The sequence below is a fragment of the Aquarana catesbeiana genome, linkage group LG05 (genome assembly GCF_042186555.1).
Source record: "Aquarana catesbeiana isolate 2022-GZ linkage group LG05, ASM4218655v1, whole genome shotgun sequence".
Classification (NCBI taxonomy): Eukaryota; Metazoa; Chordata; class Amphibia; order Anura; family Ranidae; genus Aquarana; species Aquarana catesbeiana.
In genome coordinates, this window is record NC_133328.1 from 267,446,037 (window position 1) to 267,466,442 (window position 20,406).

Consider the following 20,406-nt stretch of genomic DNA (forward strand, 5'->3'; position numbering starts at 1 on the left):
AAGCCCCCTAAGAAAGGCCTTTAAGGAATCCCAGACCACCCCTGTTGGTGCAGAACCCAGATTGCAGGCTATAAACTCTTTTAGGCTATTGGATATTTCTTCTGTTCCCCCTATTACCTCTAACCATACTGGATTTACTGTCCATGGTCTCTGCGTTTGTCTATCATGAATGTTCACTACTAGTTTCAGGGGTGAATGATCTGAAATCCCTCTTGGGCAATATTCTATCTTATTTACTAGCGGGTGTGCTTCTTTATTGCCTATAGCTAAATCTATACGAGATAATGTGTGATGTGTGCCTGAGTAGCAAGAGTATTGCCTATTATTTGGATTACGGATCCTCCAGAGATCGCACCATCCGATCTCCTCCAGGAATTGAGCAAGCCTTCCCTCCCTCAGCCTTTCCGCCTGGGTATCAGGTGGGAGCCTGTCTTGACAGCTATCAAGGACCGCATTAAAATCCCCCACCACTATCATCGGGGTACCTGCCTTGTTCTCCATGTATTCTAGTAGGGAATATAGGATCTCCAACTTAAATGGGGGGGGATATATAAGTTAGCTATTACCAGTGCTCTACCTTCTATCAAACAGTGTAAAAAAATATAGCAACCCAATGCGTCGATCCTGACATCCCTGCAGGTAAACGCCACCTCTTTTTTAACCAATATACTCACGCCCCTTGAATAGGAGGAGTAAACTGAGTGAAATTGTGTTTGAAATCTTTTATCCTTAATTAATAATTTGGACTCGTTAGTTAGGTGGGTTTCCTGCAAGCATATCAGCCCGGCACAACTGCTCTAGGCATCGGGAAAACAAAAAATAATATATAAAAAAAAAACCCATTACGAAACCAAAAAAAATTAAGTCTGGAAGGGGGGGTGGCTTCGAAACATCTATCTTAAATGATACAAAATACAAACCACAACTTTGCCCGGACCACCCAATCAAACATGTCAGACTTCCTACTATACCATTTATCATTTGTTTTATCTCTACTGTGACTTCAAACACAGCAAACAGTGTCATTACTATAACTGGAGGTGAGAGGGGTGAGGAGGAGGAACCACTGTTTCCCCTCTCCCACCCCGCCCCATCCCCCAAAATCCCTTTTCTCTTCTTGTGCATGTGAAAATAACTCAATATCTTATATATCTTTTTTCCCCTTCCCCACCCTTGTTTCAGCACAACATAACAGTTGAATCCCACATAAAAAGTAGTTGACCCTACACCCATTATACCCTCCCTCCTCTCCCTGTGCCTTCTTCGGCTAGCCCTAGGAGCATTTTTAGTGACCTTTGTGTACCCTTCACCCCATTCTAACAAATACCTCCGCACCCACCCTATCAATAAATCTACCCCCCCAAGTCTCTCTACTCGCCCCCCGCCCCCTCCCCCCACCCCCCTTAAACCCAATCTCTTAAGACAGAATATCCTCAAAGTAACAAGAATAAACAAAAAATCAACCCACAACCTCAACCTTATACCGTCTCTCATTGAGAGCTTTCACCATCCAGCCCCTCTCCCTCCAGCCCATGCTGAAAAAAAAAAAAAAAAGAAAAAAAAAAAACCACCCAGCAACAACATCAAAAGAAAAAAAAAAAAAAAAAAACCCAACCCCAGACCCCCAGCCCCATTTAACGTTCAATGCTTCAAACTTCATATCTTCCAGCTTTACAAGTTTTTTGTTTTCCTCGAGCCAAGCTGTAGCCCTGTCGGCTGTATCAAAAAAATGAACTGTCCCTAAAGCTTCTATACGCAGACGTGCTGGGTATAGCAGTGCATACGAGATTTTATACGTCCGTAAGGCACGTTTAATGTCCACAAATCCTGCCCTTCTTTTTTGCAGGTCTGGAGAGTAATCTGGGTATAGTGAGATCCTAGTTCCGTTATAAAGAATGTCCCCTTTCTCTCTAGATTTTTGCATCAGTGCCACCTTATCTTTATAACAAAACAGCTTGATAATCATAGGTCTAGGGCGACCTCCTGACGCAGTGGGCCTAGTGGGAATACGGTGCGCTCCCTCAATAGCAAAGAGATGTGAGAATGTTTCGGTCCCAAAAATCTCCTTGAGCCAGTTTTCCATGAACGCCTCAGGGCGGGTGCCCTCGCTTCTCTGTGGGAGGCCCATCACCCTCACGTTACATCTGCGTAACCTGTTTTCCATTTCGTCCGTTTTATGCCTATGTGCATCAAGCTGTGTTTGCATAATCCTGAACTCCTGTTGCATTGGATATAATATGTCCTCTGCTTGACTCAATCTTTCCTCTATAATAGAGGTCCTCTCTGCCACCCTCTGAAGTTCTTGACCCATGGTGCGTAGTTCTTCCTTGAGGCCCCTTATTTGATTACACAAATCATTCAGGGATCCTTTACAGGAGTTTACTGCGGCCAGTACTTCTTTTAATGTGGGCTCTGGTTCACTAGTTGTACTCAAATCAGGGAGGGCTCCACTCATAGCTACAGCACCTTTTTCCAAGGGATCTCTCTCAGGGCTTTTCTTGTTCGTTGTTTTAGCGCTGGCTGGTAATGTTTTACCTACGCTCCTTCTGTCCCCAGTGGATCCTGCCTGTGTCTTCTCGTGAGCTAACTGATTACCTTTGGCTGGGGAATGCAGGGGGGTATGTGCGTATTTCTCTAATTTTGCTGCCTCTGCGGTTGCCGATGTTGCTTGGCTCCCCTTTTCCTTAGCGGAACGGGTGGATTGTGTTACTAGAGCTTCTTGGGGCTGCTGCTGAGGCTCCTCACCTTTCTTCCTAGTCATGGTAATAGTGTAATGTAATGCCTAGGTGAGGTTCCCAGTAGTTCCTCCACCAAGTAAGGTATTTTCTGCTTGTTAACACTTTACCTCTTTTTACCACTTTTGCTCCCCTTTGGCAGGTATTCCTATGCCTGCTATTCCTAGCCTCTCTTCCTTGATCCTGAACAGCCACCACACATACAGTCCAGAGTTACTGCTTAGTCCTTGCCCTTCTCAGTAAGCCTCTTTGCCTTTTTCCTCTTTTAACCTTTTTCTTTTCCTTTCCCTCCTTCCCTTTAACTGTGCCGCATACCTTGTCAATAATTTAACATAGTCCTACTGTTATTGCCCAGAGTTGAGAGCAGATGTCCACATACCTGTCCTGGGGCACTTCAGAGGCAACGTAGCACGGACAGCTCAGGCAAGGTTCGGGTGCTTGGGTCTCGGCGTCTGTTGTCCCCTGCGGCTAGCGAGGCCGGCTTCCGTCCCACCGCTGGTTCCCGTGGGTTCCTCCCGGCTCTCGCGAGATCCCCGGGCGTTGCTAGGCTACGGAACGAGACAGTCTCGGCGTCCGCTATCCCCTGCGACTAGCGAAGCCGGGTCTCGTCCTGCCGCTGGTTCCCGTGATTTCCGCCCGACTCTCACGAGATCCCCGGGCGTTGCTAGGCTACGGAGCGAGGCAGACAAGCAGGCGCGGTCAGCTCCGGCAAGGTTCGAGCGCTTGAGCGATCCAATGGCGGGGCCGACTCCTCAGCTGCAGCCGTCCTCTGCTCTACGCCGTCTCTCCTGGCCGGGGGTACCGAGGCTGACAAGGCAAGTGCTTTACACTGGGCTGGGCTGCTAGCTAAGTTAGGCTGCTGAGGCTGGCAGCATGAAGGCTGGAGCACGGAGAGAGCTCACACACGTCCACTCACTCTAACATCCGGTCACGCCCCCCCCAACAAAAACCTCGCTCGCTCCTAGCCTTAGACTGCCTTGATCCACTTTGATTTGCCCAGGAAAATGCTGAAGCTCTCCTCCTCTGACACAGGGAACCCTGGGTATTGCAGTTCTGAAGCCCATAGACTCCATTTTCTTACCTAACATGCTTTAGCCCATAGGGCAGATGTATGTGGAATGATTCTATTGCTTTGTAATGAATGTGGTATAGTGGAACAGTTATCGGCATTCATTTCTGGCCTTTATGTTAGGGCAATGATTATACTGACAGTTAAGCAGGTAAGATCAAAGATTTTAGGATGGGGAGGCAGTCTCTATGTGATGTGTTTTAGTGACCTTTCGCTTTTGTTGAAATTTGTAACTTATGACATGTCTAACAGACACGTGAAGCATCTTTGATGGTGCAAAGTACAATATTCATTACTTGCATTCGGTTGCATGGGAGGTATCCCTCTGGCTCGACTTCAAATAACCTGGTTTACCATCCAAGATCCCGCAGTAATGACCCGGGGTTTTGGTCTATCATAATGGTACAGGCATATATCAGTTTTTTAACTGGATTTAGGTTATATGGGATAATATTGTGAGTGATAAATTTACTATTTTTAATATGGTGGCGTGTTAAAGGGTTCTTTGCATTGTTTGAGCTTTCTTTTAGTATTTTGATATTATTAAAATTAGGAATTGCATTATACTGCATCATGTCCCATGAATAAGATCTTTTGGTGACCACACTTTGTGGCCATATCAAAGAAGGGCTATAATGATCTCTTCCTGGAATTTTAGGAAGGATCCACTTCTTCCTGACGCTTTGTATAGTACATAAGCTTTGAACAGATCCAATTGGACTAAGTATACAGACACTTTTTTGTATCAGCATCTGGCCTTACGGGCAATTAAGTACGGCCCCATCATCTGGTCGTTGAAGTCCACCCCTCCCATTTTACGGTTGTAGTCGTGGACACTACAACTGTAATTGTAGTCGTGGACACAGAGGGGCTTCTTAACAACACCAGTCACGGTTGCAATTTGGACTGCCGTATCTGCGTGAATGGAAGTCAGAAAAAACATTCCCTTTGTCCTTCCACCTCACTGCAAGCAATTCATTTCACCTCAAGCAGTCTCACTCCCTCTGACTAAGACCCCTTTCACACTGCCAGCATTTTTCAGGCGCTACATCGCTAAAAATAGCGCCTGTATACCACCTGAAAAAAGCGGCTCCATTCACTCCAGTGTGAAAGCCCGAGGGCTTTCACACTGGAGTGGTGCGCTGGCAGGGCATCACAAAAAGTCCTGCCAGCAGCTTGTTTGGAGCGGTGAAGGAGCGGTGAACTCACCGCATCTCCATCACTGCTCCCCATTGAAATTAATGGGGCAGCGCTGCGATACCGCAGGCAAAACGCCGCTCCGTCTGCGCTTTGCGGGCAGATTTAACCCCTTTTTTGGCCGCTAGGGGGGGTAAAACTGCCCCGTTGGTGGCCGATTAGCGCTGCTAAAACGACGGCAAGCGGCGCTAAAAATAGCGCCGCTTAACCGCTGACGCCCCCCATAGCTTGGTGTGAAAGCCGTCCAAGTTGGGCATTCACAAGCCATTGGGGGAAGCCCCGGCTATTAAATCACATGGTGCCACATGCGCCAGTTCCTAATTGAAAGTGTCTAAAAAGTGGCACGCTTGTGTGGAAGTTGTCCACATATAAATATTACCCCTTTCCAAATAAGGGTGACACCAAGTCCCAAACAATTGTGCCACTGCTCCCTATGTAGTCTGGGCAGTCAGGGGCTCCACACTGCTATCTTTTCCCTCGTAAACCAGTAAACTCCATGTATAGCCTGTTGTCCTGTCACAGAGCTTATACATTTTGACCCCATATCTGGCACGCTAGCTGGGTAGAAAAGGTTTAAAAACAAGGCAGCCAGAAAACTTAATCAGGAACTCTTGTTCAGGGATGTACAAGGCTGCAAATTTTCAGTTGAACTGGTTTACAAGGGGCCACATTTTGTGGAGCAGAACATATTCAGATCAGCCCGAGGACAACAGAGTTCATTGTCGTTGAAGTGCATGAACCGCAATATTTGCTCGTATCTAGCCCTGGCCATGGCAGCAGAGAACACGGGCATATGATGAATTGGGTCAATGAACCAATATGACCGCGAATCATTCTTTTTAGTAATGCCCATGTTGAGGGATAGGCCCAGAAAGGTCTTAAATTCAGGAACTGTTATAGGTTTCCAGCCAAAATTGTCTGGCAAGGGTCAAATTTGGGTTTGCGGCAATAAATTCATTAACATACAAATTGCTTTGGTCCAAAATAGATCCGTACAGATTTTCAGCGAAAAACGTCTCGAAAAAAAAAAAAAAGGATGTTAAGTCTGCTGTTTGCACCTGAATTCCAGGTAGGCCAGTGAATGGGGGAAGTACAGGTGCTGTAGAATCTGTGGGCTGCCAATCAGGATTTGCAAGCGCATTAGGAAGGGCACTATGGGCTCTACAGGCCTATGTTTGAATTCTTGGTGGCTGCGGGCCACTACTTGTGCTAGCCTTCGCTTCAGCTTAAACTGCACATATGGGACCACGTCACCAAGTGTTACTGTAGTGTTGGTTTGTTAACGACCAAGGTGTACTAGGCCGCTGGTGCTTGCCAGTTCTCCAGAAGGCACTAGTGCTGACACTTAGCTGCATACGAGAATCATGTGGTTGTAGAACCTAAGCCAACAGAAGAATGGGGTCAGGTACGCCCAAGCTTAGCAGGGATCTCTACTCCGTTGTCAGAGCCATCTGTCAGGGTGCTACTGCTCTCAACAGGTTATACTGGTGTCAGTGTGCCTACGTGTACTGGTGTCAGTGTAGTGCTTGTATACTCACTGATGATGCTCTCTCTTCACACATTGGAGCAGAAAAGGGCTCCAGGAGGGGAGACTGTATCATTTCCTGTGCCTGTGTTTACTTTACACAGGCACAGGAGGTTCTTCCATCGATCAGAACCGATCAGCAGGTCCAGGCTATAAATCATTCGCCTGGACCTGATGACTGATCGGTTCTGAATTGAATCCAATTGCCGTGGGGACAGTGGGCGCAAATCACGAACCTGTAGGTGATTTTGCACAGCCGGGCTACTCTGCTGCAGTATACGTATGTGGGGGGAGGTCCGGAAGTGGTTAGAGTGGAATTTCAGTCTAATTGTAACTGTTTAAAAATGTCCCCTCCTCCCTTGCTGACAAACCTTTGAAAGAAAAAAAAAAAAAGAAAAAAATTGTACACTTACCTGCTTTCAGCCTGCTCCGGTCCAGTCACCTGATCCCGTGTCAGTGAAAGGTGGCTACAGGGGAGAAAAGATTGTGCTCAATAGTGGCTGGGAAATCTGGGAGTGATGACATCACCTATAGACTCCCATGCCTTGGCTGTTGTCACCACACACTCCTCTTCCCTGCAGCTGCCGCTGACTGACACAGGGGAGCTGGCTCACATGACCACAAGGGAGAGGGCTGAAAATAAGTATACACATGTTTTTTACATAGGTTAGTCAGCATAGGTAGCAGGAGGGGGGGGGGGGGGAACGGACTTTTTTTTAGGAGTAATTAGTGTTAGGCAGGAATTCTGTTTTAACCCAAAAGGCATGACTTGCTATCATAGGGGATATTTACATTCCCTGTGGTAACAAAAATTATAAAAAAAAAAAAAAAGTAAAAAGCACCGGTCCCCCAGTACTCGCGCACAAAGGCGAATGCAAGCATTGGTCTTGTGTTGTATGTAAACAGCAATTACACCATGCATTTGAGGTATCACCACGAATGGCAGGATCAAGGGCAGTAATTCTAGCAACAGACCTCCTCTGTAAATCTAAAGTGGTAACCTGTAAAGCCTTTTAAAAAGGTATGTAGTTTGTCACCGGTGCATGGGCATGCACAATTTTAAAGCAATGCGCGTTTGGCATCTATGTACTCAGCATAAGATCACCTTTTATATTTCACCAAACATTTGGGCAATACAGTGTGTTTTTGTGCATTAAAATTCAAAAAAGTGGGTTTTTAAAAAAAAAAAAAATAGCATTTGGAAAATCACTGCGCAAATACGGTGTGAAAAAAAAAATTGCAACACCCACACGCCTCTGTTTTAAAATATATATAAAATGTTTGGGGGATAAAAGTAATTTTCTAGCAAAAATAAAACATTTTCATGTAAACAAAAAGTGTCAGAAAGGGCTTGGTCTTCCAATAGTTAGACGAGTGGGTGATGTGTGGCATAAGCTTCTAATGTTGGGCATAAAATGCCAGGACCATAGATTGTAGACACTTTAACTTTTGTGCAAACCAATAAATCTACGCTTATTGAGATTTTTTTTACCCAAGACATATGGCTGAATACATTTTGGCCTAAATGTATAACTAAAATTTAGTTTATTGGATTTTTTTTATAGCAAAAACTAGAAAATATAATTTTTTTTCAAAATGTTGGGTCTTTTTTGTTTATATTGCAAAAAATAAAAATTCCACTGGTGATCAAATACCAAAAGAAAGCTCTATTCGTGGGGAAATAAGGACGCAAATTTTGTTTGGGTACAGCGTTGCATGACCGCGCAATTACCAGTTAAAGCAAAGCAGTGCCAAATTGCAAAAAGTTCTCTGGTCAGGAAGGGGGTAAAAGACAATTCTTGCCAATCAGATCAGTGAGTGCCCCTTGAGCCTCAGGCATCTGTTTCTCAGATTTACATAGCTGCCACCTTCTGTTTACATGTTTGCCAAGTTCTACCGCTCAAGTCTCTTCTCATGGTCCTTCTGGCAGCTTTTTGAGCTTTCAAGCTGCCCCAGTTGTACACTGTTTTGGAGAACTTTTTAAAGTTTCACTTGCTTTATTGCAAGCCCCTCAGTTGGACTGGTTTTGGACACCCCTCTTGCCTCAGTGTTAATCCTATGTCAGTCAACAAACTATAAGAAAATCGTATTCTTGTACTTACCGTGAGGTCCTTCTCTAGAAGCGCATTAGGGGATGCAGATTTGGCCCTGTTTTATGATCCACTCCTGCTATTCCAAAAAAACTGGAACATGATAGGAGTGGGAAGGGTTTTATCTACCTAACAGTTTTGTTGGCTAGTGTCTAAAAATGTTAGACAGCAGTATAACCCTCTCCACTCAAATTAACCCTTTTTTCTCCAGTGAACTAGTTTGATACGTTCCTGTGGAGAGTGCAAGAATCCTGGCTAAATGATGAATATCAGAATCGCCCAACAGTTGGATATTTAAGATATTCTCCACCTTCAGTTGCTTATTTTTGCAGAGGTTGTTTTTTCTATTTGTCAGGACACTTGCTTCATCACTTTTACAAAATGCTAAACAGCGTTCTAAGAATGTTGCAACAAAAGCTAAATAATTGTCTGCTTCTGCTTAAAAGGTTTTAAAATCCAGTGGGATCAAAGGCAAGAAAAACTTGTTTGAGACCTAAAGATTTATTGCAAGGCTAAGTGCATGTCTGCGTGAAACGTGTCAATGCTGTCCCCTGCCTGTGGAGCTGTGATATTTGTGTTTTATAAATCTGTTTGCAGTTTCCATACAGTTGAGTGTGGTCTTTCTGTGGTCTTTCAATACATATTTATAACGTGGAACCAAAGGGGACACAAAACAAAAAATACAAAGGTATTCTCAAATAGTCTAAAATGTATCTTTACCTTCTTCATTAGCATGTTGTAGAAATGCAGTGATAACAGCGCCAATGTTTTTTACAGCAGTAACAAAGCCTTCCTTTAAACCCATTTGACACAGATGCCCTAAAATAGGAAATTGGATAATAATGAGATAATTAAAGCACCAATTCACCACTGCAAAAAATATTTTGCTCACTCAAAAATCATTGCCCAGAAGAAAAAAACACTCCCTTCATATTTTCATAAAACAATGTCAGGATTACCTGCAACACAGAGGAGACAAAAGAATCTTAAAATCTCTTTAAAAATTGCCCAAACTAGCTTTAACTACCCAGAAATTGACTAGAGTAATGGCTGGGACAGTTAAAGTGCAGAAATTTATAAACCTATTACAAGACAATTTTATGGTCCAGTTTATTAAGGGCCCCCACTAGGAATGATGCTCTGCAGGACCTGGTAAATCGCAAACCATGCAGAGCTTATTACAAATGTTCATATTAAAGAACATATGGGTAGCAGTGACCAGAACATGATTTCATTTAAGGTTAGCTGTAAGCAACAAGCTCATACTGGAAATATAAAAACACAATTTTAAGAGAGCAAATTTTCCAAGGATGAGGGCTGCTCTCCAAGACTTATGCCCCGCATACACGGTCGGACTTTGACGGAAAATGTGTGATCGGAGCGTGTTGTTGGAAATTCCGACCGTGTGTGGGCTCCATCGGAATTTTTCCATCGGATTTTCAGACACACAAAGTTTGAGAGCAGGCTATAAAATTTTCCGACAACAAAATCCGATTGCGTCAATTCCGACCATGTGTGGACAATTCCGACGCACAAAGTGCCACGCATGCTCAGAAGAAATTCCAAGACGGAACTGCTCGGTCTGGTAAAATTAGCTTTCGGAATGGATATAGCACTTTCGTCAGGCTGCAATGTTTTAAATTGTTTAATGCAGCGCACTCTGTTCTTCTTTATAATGCTAGAAGAATAAAGTAGTTTTGCTGCTCATATTCGCACAGACTTCTCAAAAACTTCTTTCTTTATTATTTAGCATGATTTCATCAATATATTTTGATTTGTCACATCTGACAAAAAATATATAGATATCTATATATCTATATACTGTATATATATATATTTTTTTTTTTTGGTTTGTATTTTTTTCAAGCCTGATCTTGTTTTTTTCTTTTTTTTTTACTCCAGAATATTTGTGTGTGTTTTGTGTGTCAAGTTACCACAACACCATTATTATCTTGTATTATTTAATCTCAAGGAGGTTGGTTGGTGTTGGTGTCTCTAATTTCACATTGTATTTTTGAAATGTACCTGCCTCCTCACAAACAAACTGTCCTTTTTGAAGGAAAACACACATAGGCGAGTATAATTGAAACAAAAAATCCTTTATTAAGAGCTCATAACCAAACAAAGAAGGAGGCAACGCTGGATAAAATGCAGAAATTGGCGAAGCCTTTGGCCCCCAGGGCACACATCAATTATTTTACTGCAAAATTGGTGGCCTGAGGAGTCCATATCTAAGGGAGTGCAGTCTGGTCCAGAAGTCCAAGAGAATCACGAACAGCAGCAGATGACATGTATGTCCCCAGGCTGTGGTCATACAAGAGCCTGCATCTTTTGCCAGACCAGACTGAACCCAGGCCATCACTCTCTGGTCTTCCTTAGATGCTTCCTTCCACGCTGTGGCTCTGGTGTTGGAGGTGTGGCAGGAGGAGGAGTAGGACCTGGAGGAGGAGGAGGACCTGGAGGAGGAGGAGGACCATGGGTGAGCTCACAAATGTGGCTTTCACATGTGAGTTGGCCCCTCAACCCCTTATTTGGAGCTTCCAAAATTACAAACTCGCATACGAGGCATTGACCCTCCTTCATTTGCATCATTTTGCATGCAGTTAGCTCAGAAAAATCCTCTTCCACACTGTGGGGTGTTCTGAGGGCCTCAGTAGCCTTCCAAAATAGGCCTACTGCAGCCTCCTCCAGGTTACGCCTCTTCCTGCCACTTTGTCTTTGAAGGCGGAGGGGACAGACTTGGGTATTGGGCAGCCTACTTGGCCCGGCCACCTCCTGGCTGAGACTTCCCTGTGTATGAAAAAGGGACATGGTTTTAGTTTTTGATTCATCAATCACAATCATAAATTAGTACTCCAAACTAACATCTATTTAACATCATTGATTGGACAACCAGAAGTATTTTGAAGAATGCTATACCTGACTCAAGCTGGGCTCCTCCACATGTTGCTGCCTGGAGAGTGCTGGCCTGGGTTCAGTCTGACCTGATGAGAAAATGCAGCCTGTCCTAGCACCACAGCCTGGGGACATAAATGTTATATGCTGCTGCTGATCTCTGGGAATCCTGGACCTTCTTGCGCTCCCTTAGATAAGTGCTCCTCATACCAAGAATTAGGGCCTTTGAATATGGGATGTCTGCCGTGGGGATCACCGGCTTCACAAATTGCAGCAAATTATCCAGTGCTGCCTTCCTCTGTTTGGTTCTTATAATCAGGGTGGTTTACCTGCCACAGACAGGGCAGCTCCCTCAACATATCTATGAAGATTGGCATAAAGTCATGATCATTGACTAGATCCATTTTCACTGCAATACACAACACAAGACAAACCCTAATGTCAGCCTAAAGTCTTCTAAACTTCTCCAAATACAGGCCTCAATCTAGAAGCAGTATAGGCCCAGTTTTAAATCTTACCTTCGTTATCACGATTGGGGGCCTCCGATACTCCTTCCTCTGCTCACAGATCATACGTACTACGCACGCGTTTTAAGCTTTATATACACTGTGCATGCGTGAAACTCCGCCCACCCCTGACGTTCTTTCTAGTCTATTCCCTGCCCCTTCTCGTTTGGCGCAGTGGGGAAGAGCACATGGCGGAGACAGAGCAGGTGGCTGATAATTACACCAACGAGGAGGAGGAAAGCCCGGAGCCAGAAACGTCCCGATCCCGGAGGAGACGATTTAAGGCATCAAATATGTCCTTTGGGGAGATGTTGGAGATGGTGCACATCCTGAAGAGGGCCGACTATGACGGGAAGTATGGACCTTACCCCAACCCCAATGTCAGAAAGGCCAAGATCATGGCGAAAGTTGTCAAGAGTCTGCACCAAAATTTTGTGGTACGACGATCGAAAGATCAACTCAGGAAGCGGTGGTCAGACCTCAAATTAAGGGAGCATGAGTAGTACAGAAGGATCAGGAGAGTGCCGCAAAAAAGTAAGTAGTTGTCCTGTGTTCCTATTTGTTATGTTTCTTACGTTTGTGCTGCTCCATGTGCTTTTCTTTACTGTTGTACAGTTTACAATGGCAACTTTCATGTTCATGGGCACATTGTTCGTTTGTATGAAACATTGTTCGTTCGGCCTAGAAAACACCATTGTTTTGGCCATATGCATTTGAATACATTTTTGCTAGACTACTGCTCTTACAATAATTTTGGTGTCGAGATGGGTTGGTAACTAGAATGAAATGCAAAATAGATTCTGTGTAAGGAGAGGACACTCAGCAGCTGTTTACACATCTGGACGCTGGAGCACTAGTGTGGGACACCAGAACACCCTTTTTATTAGGGGACCCACACAGGTGCTCCAGTGTATACTATAGGGGTGTCTCCATCTGTGAAGCTTGCACAAAACAGGTAAGTATTCAAGCTTGACAAAGGACAAAAATATTTTTTCATCTTGCAACTCTGCCAAAACAGACAATTGTACCCCACTTCCAAGCAATGTTTCATATTCCTATTTCTGTCATCAAATATCTGTGTGCTAAGTATACCTATTTTTTTTTACATAGGGGAGAAAAGACTTGGAGGACACCACTCATCTGAGGAGACAACAGACCCCCCACCTAATGAAGAAGTGGAAATCCACCAAAGCCAACAGCAGGAGGGAGACGTGGTGGAAATAGTCACAACAGGTGAGTGTCTGCGACCACAGCCTCAGGTAAGAGATGGATGCCAGCATATTTATAATACATGTTGTTTTTGTTTTTTATATATTTTTAGGTGATCGTGATGTTGTGGATCCAGGTCATTTCACCAGTGAAAGTGCACAGATCCTGATCGGGGAGATCATGGGGTGTAATAGGGACTTGGAAAACATCCAGAAAAACATCAATGATGTTCAAAACAAAATGAAGAACATCATTGATGTTTTTGGGAGAGTTTAAAACACCTCCAAATCCCTTTCTTTTTTGTGTTTTTTTTAATTTAAAAATGTTTCACATTTTTTGACATATTCGAGAAAAGCCAAATTTTGAAGATGCACAGTGTGTCAACATGTGCTATCTGCCGTCATCAACATGTGCTATCTGCCATCAAGGGAGATTAATGTAGGCATTTTGGGGGTGTAACCCCTTCCTCAATAATAAAGTAGCTGAGAGGAAGGGGTTGCACCCCAAAAACACGTGCCTTGATCCCCCGTGATGGCAGCTAGCACATGTTGACATTTGGCAATTCGTGGGCAGCTTCAAAATTTGGCTTTTCCAGGGGTGACCTCACCCCATCTGAACGCAATATCAAACAAAGTTTATTAATGTCTGATATTTCCTTCAATTTCAAACAAAGTTGAACTTTGTAAGTTCCAGATTTGTGTACTTCTTGTTGGTTTGAAACATGCCTGTTTTACCTAAAATGGACATTTCTACTTTTATTAATGTGACCCAAAAAATTGTTAAACTAACATGTTGGTTTGTTTTAAAAACCTTTTATAAATGCACATGTGATTGTGCTAGTATTAAAAAGATTGATAATCAAGAACGTGTGGATTATTGTTTCAATGCTCCAAAACTTTTGTTGAGGTAAAATTGGTGTTTTCTGCAACAATGGGTGTTATTTCCTAAGGGCAAATCCACTTTGCACTACAAGTGCAGTCTCAACTGCACTTGTAGTGCAAAGTGTCTTTGCCTTTAGTAAATAACACCCAACAGTGCTTTCTAATATTACACAATCACACCATTTTCAGGACTGCCCAAATTTATGTCAGGGTCAGCTAAAAGAAACACAAGCAGTAAATGTCAGCACATATTTTAGTAGTTAAAATTAGTTTTTTGATTCAAAAATGTCTCAGACATTGTCTGGCATATTGATGGCCCCCCTACCCGCAAAGTATTCAAGGTATCTTAGACGGACCTCGTGGGCACTCAGGGGGGGCAAGCCAGGACGGCCAGCTTCAAGCGCTGTCAGGGTTGGTTCATTTACATGAATTCCGGCCTCAGGCACAACTGAGGCAGCATAGTTGGCAGAATTTCTCCTTAAAAAGTTGTGGAGAACACAGCAAGCCAGGATGATGTGATTCAGTTTATACTCCGCCATGTGTATGGGTGTAAGAAATAGGCGAAACCGGCTGGCCAATATTCCAAACGTGTTCTCCACCACTCTTCTGGCTCTGGCCAGCCGGTAATTAAAAACCCTCTGGTCCGGGGTGAGGGTCCTCATAGGGAATGGCCGCATAAGATGGTCCCCCAGCGCAAGCGCTTCATCCGCAACGAAGATGAATGGGAGTTCTTCCGCATTGTCTTCTGGAGGTGGCAAGTCCAAGCTGCCATTCTGGAGGTGCCTGTAGAACTCCGTCTGGGCGATGACTCCACCATCTGACATCCGGCCATTCTTCCCCACGTCCACATACAGGAACTCATAAGTAGCCGACACCACCGCCAACATCACAATACTATTAAACCCCTTATAGTTGTAATAGTATGACCCCGAGTTGGGTGGTGGGATGATGTGGACGTGTTTCCCATCAATTGCCCCTCCACAGTTAGGAAAGTCCCACCGCTGGGCAAAGTGGGAGGCCACAGTCTGCCATTCCTGTGGGTTGGATGGAAACTGTGGAGTCAAACAAGAAAAATAAATTAATCATTTTGCACATAAACATGGAAAGCAGATTAGACAAACATTCTTGGCCAACATCAGTATAACATTTATTTTAGGGAGTATTTAAAGACAAAGGTATAAGGTCCACCTATCAGATCCCCCCCCCATGGGCCATTTGTAAAATTTTATGGGGGGGGGGGATGTTTTGGACAGGTAACCCTCTCCACTTCATTGAGAGATGAATGCCTAAATAATGTGTATTACTTTGGTCAGCTCCTCCTTACTTTACACTATTGGCAGCCCACTGGACAGGTAAGAAGTGTCATAATACAAAGATATAAACACACACTGTACACATTTTAGCACTTTTTTTTTACATTATGATATTACCTATCAAGATAATAATAGGATACAAAAAATTTAAACAGTACCATTTGAAAGTATTCAGGCAGGCCCTTGCACTACATGCTTTGGGGAATTCATCCATAAATATGACCACTAAAGATGTGGGTATAGTATATATGGGTTTGGCAAAGTCAGCAGATAGAGGATTGGTATATGCTGAGTTAGCAGTTGGGAGGAGGGAGGGTTCCAAAAGATTTTGGGACACCAAAAAAAGCCTCTGGCACTCTGCCTGAATTTACAGCACAAACCACAATTTTACACATTTTAGGGTGTGTTTAGGGTAAAGCACTACTATGGAGCTGACAAAATACAGTGGGGCAAAAAAAGTAGTCAGCCACCAATTGTGCAAGTTCTCCCACTTAAAAAGATGAGAGAGGCCTGTTATTGTCATCATAGGTATACCTCATCTATGAGAGACAAAATGTGAAAACAAATCCAGACAATCACATTGTCTGATTTTTGAAAGAATTTATTTGCAAATGATGGTGGAAAATAAGTATTTGGTCAATATCAAAAGTTAGTTATATATCCTTTGTTGGCAATGACAGAGGTGAAACGTTTTCTGTAAGTCTTAACAAGGTTGTCACACACTGTTGCTGGTATGTTGGCCCATTCCTCCATCAGATCTCCTCTAGAGCAGTGATGTTTTGGGGCTGTCGCTGGGCAACACGGACTTTCAACTCCCTCCAAAGGTTTTCTATGGGGTTGAGATCTGGAGACTGGCTAGGCCAATCCAGGACCTTGAAATGCTTCTTACAAAGCCACTCCTTCCTTGCCCGGGCAGTGTGTTTGGGATCATTGTCATGCTAAAAGACCAAGCCACATTTCATCTTCAATGCCCTTGCCGATGGGAGGAGGTTTGCACTCAAAATCTCACGATACATGGCCCCATTCATTCTTTCATGTACACGGATCAGTCGTCCTGTTCCCTTTGCAGAGAAATAGCCCCAAACCATGATGTTGCCACCCCCATGCTTCACAGTAGGTATGGTGTTCTTTGGTTGCAACTCAGCATTCTCTCTCCTCCAAACACGACAAGTTGTGTTTCTACTAAACAGTTCTACTTTGGTTTCATCTGACCATATGACATTCTCCCAATCCTCTTCTGGATCATCTAAATGCTCTCTAGCAAACCTTAGACGGGCCGGACATGTACTGGCTTAAGCAGGGGGACACGTCTGGCTCTACAGGATCTGAGTCCCTGGCGGCGTAGTGTGTTACTGATGGTAGCCTTTGTTACGTTGGTCCCAGCTCTCCGCAGGTCATTCACTAGGTCCCCCCATGTGGTTCTGGGATTTTTGCTCACCGTTCTTGTGATCATTTTGACCCCACGGGGTGAGATCTTGCGTGGAGCCCCAGATCGAGGGAGATTATCAGTGGTTTTGTATGTCTTCCATTTTCTAATTATTGCTCCCACAGTTGATTTCTTCACACCAAGCTGCTTGCCTATTGCAGATTCAGTATTCCCAGCCTGGTGCAGGTCTACAATTTTGTTTCTGGTGTCCTTCGACAGCTCTTTGGTCTTCACCATAGTGGAGTTTGGAGTGTGACTGTTTGAGGTTGTGGACAGGTGCCATTAATACAGGTAATGAGTGGAGGACAGAGGAGCCTTTTAAAGAAGAAGATACAGGTCTGAGAGCCAGAAATATTGCTTGTTTGTAGGTGACCAAATACTTATTTTCCACCATAATTTGCAAATAAATTCTTTCAAAAATCAGACAATGTGATTGTCTGGATTTGTTTCCACATTTTGTCTCTCATAGTTGAGGTATACCTATGATGACAATTACAGGCCTCTCTCATCTTTTTAAGTGGGAGAACGTGCACATTTGGTGGCTGACTAAATACTTTTTTGCCCCACTGTACATTGTTAAGTGACTACATGAGGTGAATATAGGGCCAGGAGAGCATGCTTTGGAGGTAAGTGAAGGCAAATATGCATGAAGGACAAAAAAAATTACCTAAAAATCCAGCATGCATGAGGACAAAGGGGACATTCACAGCATATTACAATCATGGTAATTAGGGAATGAGGAAAGAAATACATTAGCAAACATTATATACAATAAAAGTGATGTTAAAGGATAAAAATCTTACCTTAATATACTCCTTCTGCAGGACCTGGATGATGGCAGAACAGGTCTCTGGGATAATGATCCCCAGAGCCTGGGGGGAGATGCCTGTCGAGAACTTGAGGTCCTGCAGACTTCTCCCCGTCGCCAAGTACCGCAGGGTGGCGACTAGCCTCTGCTCCAGAGTGATGGCTTGCCTCATGCAGGTATCCTGCCTGCTGATATAAGGGGTCAGCAAAGCCAACAAACGGTGAAAAACGGGGTCGTCATCCTGAGAAAGTTCCTGAAATCATCAGGATTATTCTCACGGATCTCACGGAGCAAAGGCACGTGACAGAACTGGTCACGCTGAAGCAACCAATTCTTGGTCCATGAACTCCTCCTCGCCCTGTTCATGGACTGGACTTGTGTCAAGGTAAGGACCCCAACACCAAGCCCCCACACAGCACGAACTCTACGAGGAGTACGTATACACAACATGGCTAGAAAACGGTTGGCTGCTCAGAACAAAGTAACAGAACACACTGAAGAACAGCAAGTCCTGTAAAGAGCGACCTGAAAATCAGTAACGAACGAACACAATGACTAGTAAATTGTACTCGCTGCACGCACTGAAGACCAGATACAAACCCACAAGCACAAACTGAACAGCAGAAAACAATCTGAAAGCCACGAGTCTGAAAAAGCGCGATTCGTCTCTCACCAAACTTTTACTAACATGAGATTAGCAAAAGGAGCCCAAAGGGTGCCGCGCTTGGTTCTGAACTGCCCTTTTATAGTCTCGTTGTACGTGGTGTACGTGACCGTGTTCTTGGCGATCGGAAATTCCGACAACTTTGTGCGACTGTGTGTATGCAAAACAAGTTTGAGCCAACATCCGTCGGAAAAAATCCATGGATTTTGTTGTCGGAATGTTCGATCAATGTCCGATCGTGTGTACAGGGCATTAGACTGGGAGGAAATATTGGCATCGATGAACACAGAACAGAAATGGGAATTCTTCAAAAAGACTGTATGCAAACTCACTGCAAAATATATTTCCATGGGCAATAGGTTTTATTTTTAGCCTTTTAAACTTATGTGGCCCATAGCCAAAGTTAAAAAAAAGTTATAAGAAAAGAGCTTCTAAAAAATATAAAAATGAAGGAACACCATCATTTAAATGTTAAAAAAAATAACAGGATATGTGTATACAGCTCTGTGTATACAAAGGAGCATGGGGGAGCTCATGTCCATAATGGGGGTGGTATCGACAAAGCCCCAAATAATCCACAATGGCTCATATGTGATATGGTCCAGAAATATTTAGACATAATAAAGGTGGACAAAGCACCTGGGACCAGATGGCATTCATCCATGAATTCTAAAAGAATTGAGCTCTGTCATTTCAAAGCCATTGACTCAAATTTGTAGGGACTCTTTAAGGACTGGAATAGCATAGGGCCAATGTGGTGCCTGTATTTAAAAAGGGATCAAAGTCTTTACCAAGTAACTATAGACCTGTTTAACTACTATAGTCAGGAAGATACTGGAGAGCTTAATAAAAGACCACATAGGGGCGTGGCCTGGAGCTGCATGGCATAGGGAGTGCAGACTGAGAGCTCTGCTTGAGAATACTCCTTTATACAGATCCTGCGGGGGAAATCCTTCTCCTACCACCACACCAAGCTACCCACCATGTTCCACACTTCATCCGCCTCCATGTCGCCGCCAAAACGGACCTCTGGAGCCCTGGCAAACCTCAACAAATTTCACCACGAGGAGCGGGACCTGGAGGAGTAAGATCGCGTCGCTCCAATTCAGGAGGAGGAAGAACCACCCCCAGGGGACACTGCCAGAGTGCTAGAGGCCATCTCCCTCTGTCAGACTACCTCAAAGATAGAGGAGGTGAAGGTCGACATATCCCTCATTAGGCAAGACATACATACTAGAAAATTGACAGAGACTGAACGCAGGGTCGGCCGCATGAAGGGTGAACTGCCACCGTTGCAGATGACAACTGAAAGGCTGCAGCACCAGCTTAGTACTGTTCTCAGCAAGCAAGATGACATGGAGAACAGACTCCATCGTTGTAATCACCGTTTTGTGGGTTTGCCTGAGAGGTCTGAAGGCTGACCTCCCCAGGTTCCTCGAGAACCTGCTAATCAAATCCTTCAAGCAGAAAGGCCTTCTCCTCAATGTTTGTGGTGGAGTGCGCTCATTGCCTGGCTGCATGCCCTCCACCCAGTGGTACCCCCTGTGCACCTTCATCTCTAAGTTCCTAAACTACCAAGACGAGAATGCTATCCCGAGGTTAACCCATGAAAGAGGTAACATCCTCTTCGACAACATCCACATTGCTGTGTTCCCGGATTTCTTCTCTGAAGTACAAAAGAAGAGGGCGTGATTTGTTGGGGCCAAGCGGCATCTACACATCCACCATCAGAGGTATGCAACATTATTCCCGTCGAGACTCCAAGTTGTTTGTGATGGCCAGGGCCAGTTCTTCGAGGATCCCAACGCGGTACTGTCGTACAGAGATGCGGCTTGACCTGCACTCATCTGACCCTCCACTTGTCACCTTTCATCGCCACCTTGTGACCATGACTCCTCTGCCTTGGTACCCACTGTTTCAGCCCCGGATCATCTAACGATCCGTGAACCATGAGTCAGGCTTTGCCCATCCATGCCCCCACCTGCATGTATTTAGAATCTGCACGGCCAGTGTTGGGGCTGCTCATCCTATTTGTTCCAATTCAGCTGCTCGGAACCACCTCAAACCTCCCTCCTTTTTTTTTAGTTG

At 44.3% G+C, this 20,406-nt stretch overlaps 1 protein-coding gene across 6 annotated transcripts in view; it reads right to left on the reverse strand.

Moving 5' to 3' along the window:
- The window catches only part of ICE1 (interactor of little elongation complex ELL subunit 1), a 467,878-nt gene that overhangs the window by 19,352 nt on the left and 428,120 nt on the right, over positions 1-20,406 (reverse strand). For 5 of the 6 annotated variants that reach the window (XM_073630761.1, XM_073630760.1, XM_073630758.1 and 2 more), the window contains one exon: positions 9,337-9,435. The exons of the other annotated variant lie outside the window; for it this stretch is intronic. In XM_073630761.1, coding sequence (XP_073486862.1) covers positions 9,337-9,435 — 99 coding nt within the window. The remainder of the gene's footprint in view (positions 1-9,336; positions 9,436-20,406) is intronic. 6 annotated transcript variants of the gene reach the window in all.